Raw genomic sequence first — 13,031 nt, 5'->3', positions numbered from 1 at the left:
TAAAATGTTCTCTCTCTACTCAGAGAACTTTGCCAAGCAGCCACAAAGGAAAAGATGGGCACAGGAAACAAGTTTGTTTTAGCAGGATAAGTCAATTTGACTTAACTTACTTAGAAGAAGAAACAACAGATTATCATAAAAATTTTTATCAAAGCTTTTTTTTGAGATAAAGTTAGGCCAGTTATGGGAGAAGTCACCTGGAGTGAGTAACTTAAAAACTGAAGTCAATGGGTTGTTCCCAGGAATAAAAATTAATTTTAAAAAAAGCTTCCTCAGCACAAAAGAGATAAACCAAAAAAAAAACCCCACCAAAAAAACCCCTTCCCTCCAAATAATCACCACATCCAGATAAACACAAAATGGTAACAGAAATAAACAGACTCAATTTAAAAAGAAATGGGAAAAATGCTTAGTTAAATGGGAAAGCTATCTGTTGGCTGCCAGAAAGTGTAACACAGTAAGAACTGCCAAAATCGAGTTAAGACTTTGCTAAAAACTGTAGCACAGTGCTGTGTACAGCAAAAAGAACAAGGTAAGCAGGGCTACTACACAAAGAGGAGCCTGGCTAAAGCCTGAAAATTTCAGTACAGTCTAAAATTAAAATAAAACTCTGCAAGCTTTCAGTGAGGGTAAGGTTTGCTAGAAAGAGACTAGATAACATAGCTAAGGCAGGAATAAAGGGGTGAAAGTGGCAGTCACAACTGTGTTGGAAGCTAAACTCAAGAAATGTAGCATGTTGAAATTGGAAGAGGCATTAGACAACCTCTACTCTGGAATTCTGAAAAGGATGACATTTTAATCTCGAGTCCATAGGATGATAAGTACCACTTTTAATTTATTTCCATTTATTGAGTAGGGGATAGAACATAGAAAAGTTGCAATGCCATCTGCATAAAATACAGCATTATGCACTCTCAGATGATACCATTCTTATCCTTGAAAAAAGGAATCTCTTATAAACAATAAAAAAAAAAGGAAGAATTCATTCACTTGCCATCCACAGTGAAGGTCTCCTGGGAAGTTTTTCCTGGGAGGAGACAAAAACTGAAGAGCAGCAGAGATCCTATTTACTTATATGAAAACTAGCTCTGGGGCAGAAGAATACTTTGTATAGCAATGAAAAAAGAAGGCTGCTTCTCTAGAACCCTGTTACTTCTCCTAATTGACTCCTAGTTTCTTTGCAGTTCTCTAGCAGCAGGAATGAAACACAAGAGTTGCTTGCTGGTTCCGGAACGCTGCCACTTGGACAGCAATAAGCTGATTCCAAGTAATCTCAGTAATTCCCCAGGTCAAATGTGACAATGTTATGACTCAAGGCAAACACACTGTGTAGGACTGACAGCAAAAAGACACGTAACAAATGCAGAGCTGCAGATGAAATGCCTTTTCTTGCTCTGCTTTTTCTGGGAGAAAGCTGCCTTTTCGCTCCCATTTCACACAGTGCCTTCGAGGTCTTACAGTAAAGCAATTCAGTGGACAGAAGCTGTCTGGCATTCAGTTCCAATGAGGCAGAGGGGAAACAGGGCAAAGAGAAGCTGGACAGAAAAATCCTACGATTTAGTTAAGGGATTGCAATAGGTAAGCACCTGTCCACAGAAGAATAAGTTCTGGATAGAAATTTCTTCCCCTTCCCCTTATTAGACAAAGAAAGGTCACCATGACAGTGACAATATATAAACAAAAGATGATAGAACAACTTTGCAGATGGGAGGTGAAGGAAAAAACACAGATGCAGCTCTGCAAAACAGTCCCTCAGACTAAACAGTCCTTTTTCTTGAAGACCTGAATGTCTTCCTACTCACATGGGCTACCAGCCTACTTCTTGCTTTTGAGCAATGTTTAAATGTTACGAAGAAACACAAGTAGTGGTGGTATTTCAGAATCCTATTTCTTTTCTTCTACAGTCTTGACTCCCAATAGTGACACCCTAGCACAGTCCTGTTTTTTGCACTGACCTAGCAAAAAAAAGCAGCACAAAGTAAGATCACAGCCAGACACCCACGGCTTTGGTGAAGGACTGAATAAGCACAGCATAAAGTCAGAAATTGCCCTCAAGAAGAATCAGCCTAGTAATTATGTTATGACTATGCTTCTCTCAAGAGCTTCATGCAAGTTTAGGATATTCTTGTGGTCACAAATCACGAAGAGTCATTCAAGTAAAAACTAGTAACGCCGGTAACAGCGGTAACAATCACCTTAAAAGGAATTAATAGCACAAAGTTAAGTTACAGCACCTCCCTCTGACAGAAAGAAGTACAGGAAGCAACAGATGGACATGTTTAATCAACAAGCTGCCAACAGAGTCAATTTTGGATTTCAAGTAAGTGTAAAGAATCATGGCCAAACATCTTTTGCTATCCATGGCTTTAGAGCAGAGTGGTCAGCCTGCATCTGTACCCAGAATTTTAAAACATCTACGCAGGTGTAGGACAGTTCATAACTTTGAAAACAAAGCACTGCACACTTGCAAATGCATTCTTTGACTGCAATGCACTTTTGAGCTTAAATACAAGCACTGCCATCATCCTGGAAAGCAAACAAAAGCGTTCCTCCCAACTAACTGAAGTATCAACTTTTCTGCTGTGTTCCCCTAATCCCTACATACCGCCATCTCCACACTCCTCGCTGCCACGACATCTTTGGGTTTTGCATCTTTGGTTCCAATGTAGGAGCCGATGGTGTCACAGGACCAGGGAGAGTACTGGCTGTAGTCATTTCCTTTGTATTTCCCAGCTACCTTCAGGTCTTCATCCAAGTACTGTACAAAAACAAAAATCTGGTTCTGTAAGTGAAGGGAAGAAGCAGCTTCACAGTCACCGTTACTTAGTTCAACAACAGTGAACTTGAAGAAAAACATCACCAGGATTATGTTTTATCGGACACATCACCATCTGGAATTGGGCCACGGCAAGCATGAAATGTGTGAAATTCAGATCAGCTGGCTACACTCCCAGCGCTGACTTTCACTTGGCCTGTGTGAAAGTGATATTTTGACCTTGGTTAAAAAAAAAATAAACCTCTATCAAGCTGTTACTTCATTCTAAACATATCAGGAGCAAATGAAGCAAAGTCCAGTAACTGTGAGGACTGCTTCAATTAATAATGGCTCAAAACCAATTCTCTAAGTTGCACCAAAAGCAGATAGCTTAGGATCAGTGATAGATCAGAGAATCAACACCTCATGTGAGACACTGGAGACTATACCATGAGCACAAAACCTACGCCCCCCCGCCCCACTTACCAACACTGTACTCTTCTTATTTTCTTGTTGTCTTCACCTATCAGCACACACAAATTCTGAAATATTTTCTAAACATGGTAGTAAGTCACATTTTTTTCAAAATATGCTTACCTCCTCCGAATGAAACGGATGAGGCAAGGTTGGTGACGGTGCAAAAGGAGGTGGAGAAATCACCTTCCTCTCTTCTAGCTGGGCCATGATCTCTTTTCTTCGTCGGTGAAGTTCATCTAGGCTGGGATGAGGCTGAAATGAAGACAGAAATACGTTACAAAATACGGCAAACATATACTTCAAAAAAAGGACAATACAGTGAATAGACAGTATCATTACAATAACAGACTTTAACAAAGTGATCATTACTTATCTGTTAACTTTCATGTTTAATACAGGACATGCATGTTCCTACACTGGCCAGAATGTTAGTTCAAGACACTCCAAAGGTAAGAAATGTTATTTGCCTAAAACTGCTTAGATCCTCAACTAACCCAGTGTTTCTAACTTTAAAACTACTAATCTTTTAGCTCACAGGTAGCTCAACACGATCGTGTTCCAACCTGGCAAAGCCGTTTCCACTGGAACATGTTCCAGCATGGCAAGTCCCCATTTCAGTCATATGGGGGAAGTGGTAGAGCCCTACAGATCATAACCTAGTCACAGTTAGTTTGCATTTGTTATTCATTTTGCAATAGAACTAAACATCCCATAAATGTGTCAAAATCAAACCAGATAAATCTATATAAGCTACGTTAAAAATGCTCGCTGGACTCAGCAATATGATTCAGAGCCTTTAATCTGAACGACAGCTACATAGAACCTAATATTCTACAGGACTCAATTCCAGCTGGTGATTCACCAAAACAAGTTTGTACACTTCTAGGAAGACCCTCCAGCTAGCAATCTTAAAGTAGAGAAAATTTGGAAGAGCAGAATTTTTAGTTCCCTTATCAAAGGATGTATATCTGCATATTTATTTGTTTAGGTGCAGAGATGGGCAGTATGAGAACGCACACACGATTGTTTGCACACACTGTATTTAATCTGCGCTAGAAAGAGAGTGGTCCTCTCCAGCCTAATCTTTGTTGGGAGAAGTCAGGACCATACGAGACTTCCAAACTTAACTACAATGCTTTTGTACTTTGAGCACTAAGTAGCAGCCCGCTCTTTTACACATTAACATCATTACAATTGTAGAGTTGATCAGTAACTAAACTGCCTTCCAGTTTTTGATCAGCTTTGTCAAAAGCACCCCTTAAGTTCAAACTTCTAATTCTGCATAAAAACCATCACCTTACTACAAAAATATTCAACTTCAAGCAGCTTATATTTTCTCTCTCAAACAAAAACGCACTATAAAAACCATACCCTGTGGCATGAAGGTCTGATCTGACTGATGTGTGGAGCCACTGGGCAATAACCCTCTGTTTGCTGGTATCTGTCTCTGGATTCAGGTACGTAGGAAGGTACAGCTGCTTGTGGAATTTCAATGGGTACAGGGCTTCCTCGGACTATCTCCTCTCGCTGATACGGCTGGACAGGGGGATAGACGCGACGGCTGTCGTAGTGCGGCGGGTAGATGGGTTGTCCCATCGGAGGATACTGCTGCGGCTGCGTGTACTGGGGGCTCACCACACGGTCCTGAAGGTAGGGTGGGTAATGGTCTAGGTAAGGTGGACCAGGTTCAGGAGCTGATGGAGGAGGTCGGACAAAGCGAGACATGGACTGAGTAGGATAGTAAACTCCTGAAATAAGGCAAGAGGAAAAAACACAAACAAGATACAGAAAGCGATTATCACAGCTGTCCACAAAAATGAGTTATTTCAAATACTCCAGTCTAGAAGTATCACAAAGAGAATGGCATAAATTAATTCACATTTGTTGTTTGTCCCCAGTGGTATTTCTACTCCAAAATTAAGCACAGAAAACCTTGAAAAAGCAAAAGCTGATCCAAAGCTCAAGTGACACTGTTTAATTATCTAAATAAGAAACCAGCAAGGTATAAAGGTCACAGTAGCTGGAGAAGAGGTGGTGAGACTGAGCCCACCACAGGTGCCACAGAAGTCCTGCTAGCATACCAAATAGGAATAATTCACTAGAATGTCTCCACAGATTGATATGAATGCTTTTAGCTAGTGTGTGGTTTGACCCCAGCCAGCAATTAAGCACCATGCAGCTGCTGGCACGCTCCCTCCCCATCCCAGTGGGACAGTGAGGATAATTGAAAAAAAGTAAAGCTCGTGGGTTGAGATAAGAACATTTTAATAACTAAACTAAAATGTGATAAATGTGCTGGGTTTGTGTGGCAGGGTTTCTTAGTAGCAGGGGAGGGGGCTACAGCGGTGGTCCCCTGCAAGAGGCTTCTTGAAGCTCCCCTGACTCCAAGTGGGACCTGCCTCTGGCCAAGGCTGGGACAATTAGGGACAGTGGCCCCTCTGTGATAACAAAGGGGAACCTGAGGGGATTGGGGGACTTGTGAGGAGGTGTTATGAGAAAGACATCTCTGTGAACACTGAGGTCAGCTGAAGGAAGGAGGAGGAAGGGCAGAGGGGTGCACTGGAGCAGAGACAACCCCCAGCTGTATCCCATGGTGATACTGCAAGGTCGCCCCCCTGCCACCCATGAAGGTCACTGGAGGAGCAGAGATTTGCCTGTGGAGGACCACTGGGGCTCTGTGGGAAGAAGTCCCTGCTGTTGTAGTTCTGTGCTAGGAGAACTGCAACATGTGGAGGTGACCCACACTGGAGCATCTCGAGAAGAATGTATCCCATGAGGAGGACTCACAGTGGAGAGAGTTCGTGGAGGACTGTCTCCCGTGAAAGGGATGCCACCTGGAGCAGGGGGAAGAATGCAGAGGAGTGCTTCCCCCTCCTCCCTGGAGGAAGAAGCATAGGACTGACTGCACCCCCCATCCTCTGCACCGCTGGGGGAGGAAAGGAGGAGGTAGAGATATCGGGAACAAAGCTGAGCCCTGGAAGAAGGGAGGGGTGGGGGGAGGTGTTTTTAAGATATGGTAACACTTCTCACTGCTCCATTCTGTCTGTTAAGTATCATTGTTGTTAGTGTTCTGAATTAAACTGATGTCTTTTTTTTTCTTCCCCTAACAAGCCTGTCTTCTGCCTGTGACCACTAATGGGTGAGTGACCCCTCTCTGTCCTTATCTCCATTCTTGAGCTTTTGATTCATTTTCTCCTTCCCAGTGGTGGGGCGGGGGAAGAGATGAGAAAAGCACTGTGTGGTACTCAGTTGCCCAAACCACGACAGATAACAACAATAAAACAACAATAATAATAGTAATGAAAAGGAATATAACAAAAAGAGAGAGAAATAAAACCCAAGACAAGTGACACACGATGCCACTGCTCACCACCCGCTGACCGACGCCAGAGCAGTGATCCGCCCCCCCCAGTTCATATACTGGGCATGAGGCCCCGTGGTATGGAAGAGCCCTTTGGCTACTTCGGGTCAGCTGTCCTGGCCACGCTCCCTCCCAGCTTCTTCCATGCTGGCAGAGCATGGGAAACGGAAAAATCCTTAATTTAGGATAAGCACTACGTAGTGACAACTAAAACACCCCTGTGTTATCAACATTATTCTCACTCTGAATCCAAACTACAGCACTGTACCAGCTCCTAGGAAGAAAGTTAACTCTATCCCAGCCAAAACTAGGACAGCTAGACAAGACCTAAAAAGTAAACTGAAGATTAGCCTGTACATCTTTATCCACGCAACTAAAATGCGGTTTGTCCCAACATATCAGAGCCACTACCTGTGTAAAGAAAATTGGATTAACTAGAATTTAAAAGGTATCTAAAGATTTGTTCTACCTCTTGAACAGTGGAAGGAAATTTCAATACTGTGAATCACCAAAGACTTCTAAGATCACATCTCCACCTCCTAGTTATATGAAGATTTCAGTAACTTATCTCAGATCTCTGGATAATTTAAAAATACGCACAAATATGTGCACATCATTAACAACGTGTGCATCAAATTTTATGGACAACTCAGATATTCATTTGCACACAATAATTGAATGTAATATTTTTTTCCTTCAAAATGCTCTGCAACTTTCTCAAATATGCTGTGTCCCCCCTGCCTTTCCTTTCTAGGGCTTTTTCTTCTTCTTTCCACTACTTTCAGTCTTTCATTCCTTATTTTTCTTCCACATTAATGTCACTATGTCATTTCTCTCTCCAATCTTATGTTGCCTAAGAATCATTCCCTGTCTTTGCATATAGCCATACTTTTTAATCCTCTTCAATATTATCTTTCTCTTCTTCGTCTCTTTATACTTAAGACTTCTCCTCTTATTTCCTTTTTTATAATGTTTTCTTTTTTGTGCTCAGCCCTTCTCCAGTTTCAGTTGTCTCTACCCATCACATGCATGTGCAGACATTTCTGAAACACTCATACACTTCTCACTAAAGATGTAAGTACTTTCACCCCTCAAGCATAAACCCCTCTGCTGGTTAAGCTTTATTTCCATTTTCCCTGAGTCAAATTGAATTAAGGCTTACCAGATCCCTGATCTAACCTAGTTGAAGAGAACTGAAAGAGGAAGGATTTGCTACACTGGATGGATACAAGCCTCTGTTTTCACTTGCACTGAAGCCCTCAGTCAAGTCATAAAAAGCCTGCCAACTTCCATTTTATTATGCCATCACCACATTAGTGCCTACAGTCCATGTGATATGCAAGAGAACTCCAACTTAAGCTCTTAAGTAAACACCAGAGCAGGAAGGAAACAAAATCAGTATGAAAATGAAAGATAGAGAGCTTGGTCTCAAACTTACCTTGTTGGTAGGGTGCTGGCTCAAATGGTGGGGCCGCTCCTCTAGGATCTTGATAAAACATATCTGCTTGCTGAGTATTATACAGCTGAGACCCTCGTGGTACCATCTGCAACTGCTTGGTGACAGACACTGAAGGCAGATCTGCTGGTGCCCGAGCAGGCACAGGATGAGGGTTCACAGGTAAGGCAGAAATAGAGCTCTTGGGGACAGATTCCAGCCTAAAAAGTAGAAAGATGCAACTGCTCATTAAGGCCTGATAGAGCACACTGTACACGAAAACACTGTGCTTTGTCTATATTTCACCTTCTGAAGGCTTACATCACCATCTTCAACTAAAATACAAGCAAACAGGGAAGTAAAGCAGTTTAGAGTTTTAGCTTTAGTTTTCCACTCTACTATTTAATCACTTTAAAAAAACCCAACCAAACAGAAGCAACCCCAAAAAACCCTGTTCTGTTTCTTTTTTAGAGAATGGATTTACTTTGTTTCTACTGCATATTTACACACATGGCACTTTGAACAACATTTAGGAAGACCCGTACAAGTCAGGAGGGGATCCAGGGGCACTGCTACTCAGATGGTCCATCTTCCCTGGCTTCAGAGCAGTTTCGTAACCGGAGTCAGTCCCTCGAGAAATAAGTTGCGTCACTGTGCTGCCTGTTGACACAATTCCATTTGGCAGTGCAGAAGTTTTCCTATTGGGCAAGTCCACTCCCCCTTCCTCCGAGAGGATAGCTCCTGAAGGCAGGCCCACCTCATTTAGCTGGCCCAGGGAGGCACTCAGGGGTCTTCTGGGAACCAGACGCTTGTTCATTTTACGGAATCTTCAGAAAAAGAAACCACGCATCAAAAATTGAAACAAAAAAAATAAAAGCACTTGCATTTTCAGGATTTTTCAAACACAGATGCTACCAAAAGCTTCAAGTTTGAATTCAAGTTTCCTGTGGGCTTGTGAGAAATTTGTTACGAATATCTGCTTGACTACAACTTCACTGCTCTTTGAACTGTTGGTAGCCGTTTCAATCAGAAGAACAAGGATGGATTTTTAATGACAAGTACACCAAGAATTCACAGCTAAACATCACACAGCAAGTTTGAAGACTTATTTCCTGTACATATATGCACTTCAACTGTACAGAAGAAAACCAAAATCAAACCTCACAAAATACTACCTATAGTAACATACACTTCAGAGTAAGAATCACAGACTATTCAAGTCTATTTTATTCAGAGAAGAAACTAACATCAGAAAATTAGTGACAAAAGATGAACAGATTCCCTTTTGCACCATTTGCCCAACAATAAGCCAAGTCAAGCATGTGGTATCTTTTAAAGCACAGTTTAAGATTTAGGTTACTATACCAAAATGCAGCTCACACCATTTGTGTTGTTTGATAAATTAAGTGATTGCAGAGATAAAACTCTATGAATACACTGTAATTCCAAAAATCTACCTGCTTCTGATATGTCTGAACAAACATAAGCCTTTTAACTAATGTTCCACAAAAATCAGCAGACTGACGGTATTGGACTAACGAAGAGAGCAAATTCCAGAGTTGAAGGTCCTCCACTAAACATCCTCCCACTAGCTCAGATACCAGAATACGAGTGGGAGGGCATATTTGTAGGCCTGAGCGTTTCCACTATTTATACTGTGGAATAAAAGGCCATTTCCTACGTGAGAAGGTTTCAACAGGATTAAAGCCAGCACTTTTGCATCCTATCTAACAAGTGAAACAGTAACACAACTAGGAAAGCACACCCACTATTGTAGAAAAAGAGGGCAGTCAAACTCTATGACTCCATCTTCAGATAATCTTTATGTTTGCCCACATGCACAGCATTAACAGCAATGCAACAGATGCAAAAGAGTTATTTGTTGTTTTGGTTTTCAGATGTGACCGAGGATAGAGTCAAAGTGTTATCTTGCTATACAGATTTGAGCTGTTCATCTGTAAGAGTATCATCTTGCCACCTTCCTAACTCACCATCAACACCCCAATTTCCTGGCTGGATTAATCTTTACCCACATAATCAAACTATAAATTCAAGCTACATAGTGTTGACAGTGGGAATCATCCAGAATGCATCACAAAGGAGTAAACAAACCACGCTATCACTGCAAACAGAAGCACTTGAGTAGGGACAGACTACAGCTTTCTGAACATACGCTGCTCAGAAGACGTTCTGGCATGTCACACCAGCCATGCAAGTCAGCTGGACACACGGAGCCCAGTGGAAGGGAGATCCCCAGGCTGAACTTACTGCTTTGCTCTGGCACTCTGCGCAATACCCAAACCAGTTTCTCCCTGCAAAGCAGCAGCAGGACACTGGGAAATCACTGCCACGCTCTCCTTTGCCAATTCCTTTGACATTTGTTTCCCATCAGGTCTCTTAGAGGTGCAGTGTCTGATGGCTCTTGACTCTGAACTCCTGACACAACTTGCAAGATGAGGAAGACTGGCCATCCCTGCCCATTCATCTAGAACACAACAGCACGCTCAAGAGGCACAGGTGCACATGTATGGGCACCCATTCAAGGTGACAGGAAGAGTTTATATAGCATCCTCCAAGATAAAATGCTTAGAAAAAAATTAAAGTCGCACAGTGCTGCCCTCTGGATTTTTCTGAAAAATTTTAGGGATTTTCATTGCAGTCTCCACATGTGCAGGACACAAAAATATCTAAAAAATTTTAGTATTTGCCCATGCACACTGGGTCTTCGTCCCTTGCCAAAAGGGGAATCAACTGCTGTTTAAGCAAGTCTAGATTATAATTTGCTATCTAAGGCATTACCACATACTTCCCCATAACCTTCCTGCAAACTTAAAGCTATATATAGAGATGCAGGAACTACATAGCAACAGCAATGTATATTATTCATACTAACCATTTTTAAAAGCAGCAACACTAATGCAGTATCTACTCAAAGGGATTAAGGAAAGATAAAAGGTACAAGGAAGAATTGGAACTCAAAGTTCCCCAACCACCTACAGAAACCGCTGCAACCTGGAACAGAGCAAGCGTTCACCTCACCCCAGGACAAGATCATTACTAAGGCATACAAGCCAGTCCAGATAAAACAGGCCTCTTCCACTGGCAAAGCTGACAAACCGTCCTCCTTGATACATACAACTAGTTCAGAGGTACTAATACTGACTCACCACCCTTATTAACCATCCAAACCAGCATTACCAATCTCCATTTTTTTAATACCATGACAAAAGGGGAAAAACCCCAACTGTTTCTGCAGAACACAAATATCAAAGTCCTATTCTCTGTTCATTTGAATAACTGCCTTTGTCACTGTAACACCACATGCTCAGCTCTTTTTTTCTTCCTGTTTCGCCTATGCACTGCATGCTGGCTATACAGCCAGTGAACTGCTATATTAATATTTTAAGTTTTAGATCTTTAAGGAAAGAAAAAAAAGACTGCATACCATGTCCAAATCTTTGAAGTTTTCTTGTGATTAAATAAAAAAGCACCTTTTCTTTGAAAGAAGTGAATGATGTTAGCCCAGAAAACAAGTCAGAAGTTATATATACACTGCATAAAATACACTGTATTTATTTCTTTTAACTCTTATAGAACCTGTTCTAGTTTCCAAAAGAATTTTAAAACCACCTTCAGAACAGCAGTGGCTTGTTCTTGTGTAACTGAGTGCCTCCTCTAAATCTGTAATGAATGTAGCTTGTTTACTGCAGACTTCATAGGACCACAGTTTAAACCTTCAACAATAGCTTTAACCACTTTTAGGTTACTGCATGTGCAGTCTATCAAAGTTTCAAAAGAGTAACTGTGGTAGAAAGAAAACTTGCACTCCTTTTTAGCTCTCTGGATAGCCCTAGCAGCACAGAAGGACAAGAGAACCCCTACATCTGGAAAAGTGCCAGCCATCTACCTCTCACACCTGAATACAAAGGTAAGAGGAGAAATACACAAATAAGTGACCATGATGGATGCAGGCAAACAACAGGTTTAGTCACACTTAAATAAGAAAAATAGCCCACCTCCAAAATCTCAAATAACACTTGTGTAAACATGAAACTTTCAGAGCTGCATTACTGCTGAAGCCAAATATCATATACTTAAGAATGAACAGTTCCAAAACCTAAGAGATTACCGTTACAAGTTTTTCACATTATTTCTTGCTGATTTAACAGCCAAGTTATGCTTCCTCTCCCCATTCCTAGATATGATAAATAACTCAAGAGATTGGACCGATTTCTGCTGTGAGAGGTCGACTTACTTTTCTAGCTCCTCCTGTGAATGTGCAAAGGTGCAGCTGGCCCCTCGGGGGCATCCTCCTCTCTGTTTCATGTCTCGGCACATGTATGTCTTGTACTTGCTGTGCTGAGGAGGCTGACAAGGTTAAAGAAACCAGGTGAGATACCTGAACATAAATGCACTTAACCAAGAGTTGAACATATCCCCTTATTAAAGGCCTGATAGTTGACTGTTGATAATTCCTTCAATTTGAACATTCCAGAAGTACCTAAGGTGGAATAAATGACTGGAGCAGTATTTGTGTTTGGTTCTTCAACAGAACTAACAGATTCAAGAGCAGATATTTTGACAACTAAGTTACTATCAGGTTTTTAAAATATTTTATTCCAATTCCTTACTGGAGCTTGATTGGAACACAGTTGTCTGTTTCAGGAAACAGTTAAGTGGACAAAACTGTTATAAGCTGAAAAAAGTTACCACGCTTAACCAGAAATTGCCAAATATTCATCCAGCTTTGTGGTAGACTGAAAATAAATACAATTTAGACAGTTACTTTTCCCTTGCTTTCTAATAGCTCAAAATGGCACTTGAGTATCCCTTTAATCTCTAAGAGTGAAATTCCATCAAGTTGCTTTTAGCCCCCCTTTGGACTAAAAATCCCTTAACTATCTTATGATTATTATTTCCATCAATAGTTGAGGACGCAATCTTATTCCTACACAGATCAGTAGGGTACAGGTTGTCTTCTGTATTTTTAAGTTTCCCAAGAA

The 13,031-nt window shown here is 41.3% G+C and overlaps 1 protein-coding gene across 17 annotated transcripts in view; it reads right to left on the bottom strand.

Annotated features, from left to right (window-relative positions):
* The window catches only part of RC3H1 (ring finger and CCCH-type domains 1), a 67,987-nt gene that overhangs the window by 14,952 nt on the left and 40,004 nt on the right, over positions 1–13,031 (bottom strand). For 9 of the 17 annotated variants that reach the window (XM_074833062.1, XM_074833061.1, XM_074833065.1 and 6 more), the window contains 6 exons: positions 12,284–12,396; positions 8,574–8,855; positions 8,032–8,249; positions 4,604–4,980; positions 3,353–3,484; positions 2,606–2,776 (listed from right to left, as the gene is read on the bottom strand). In XM_074833062.1, the coding sequence (XP_074689163.1) occupies positions 2,606–2,776; positions 3,353–3,484; positions 4,604–4,980; positions 8,032–8,249; positions 8,574–8,855; positions 12,284–12,396 (1,293 nt within the window). The remainder of the gene's footprint in view (positions 1–2,605; positions 2,777–3,352; positions 3,485–4,603; positions 4,981–8,031; positions 8,250–8,573; positions 8,856–12,283; positions 12,397–13,031) is intronic. The other 8 variants (XM_074833067.1, XM_074833068.1, XM_074833070.1 and 5 more) reach the window with 1 other exon arrangement.

This window comes from Strix aluco, chromosome 8 (assembly GCF_031877795.1).
Source record: "Strix aluco isolate bStrAlu1 chromosome 8, bStrAlu1.hap1, whole genome shotgun sequence".
Taxonomy (NCBI): domain Eukaryota; kingdom Metazoa; phylum Chordata; class Aves; order Strigiformes; family Strigidae; genus Strix; species Strix aluco.
This window is presented reverse-complemented; position numbering and strand designations above follow the sequence as displayed.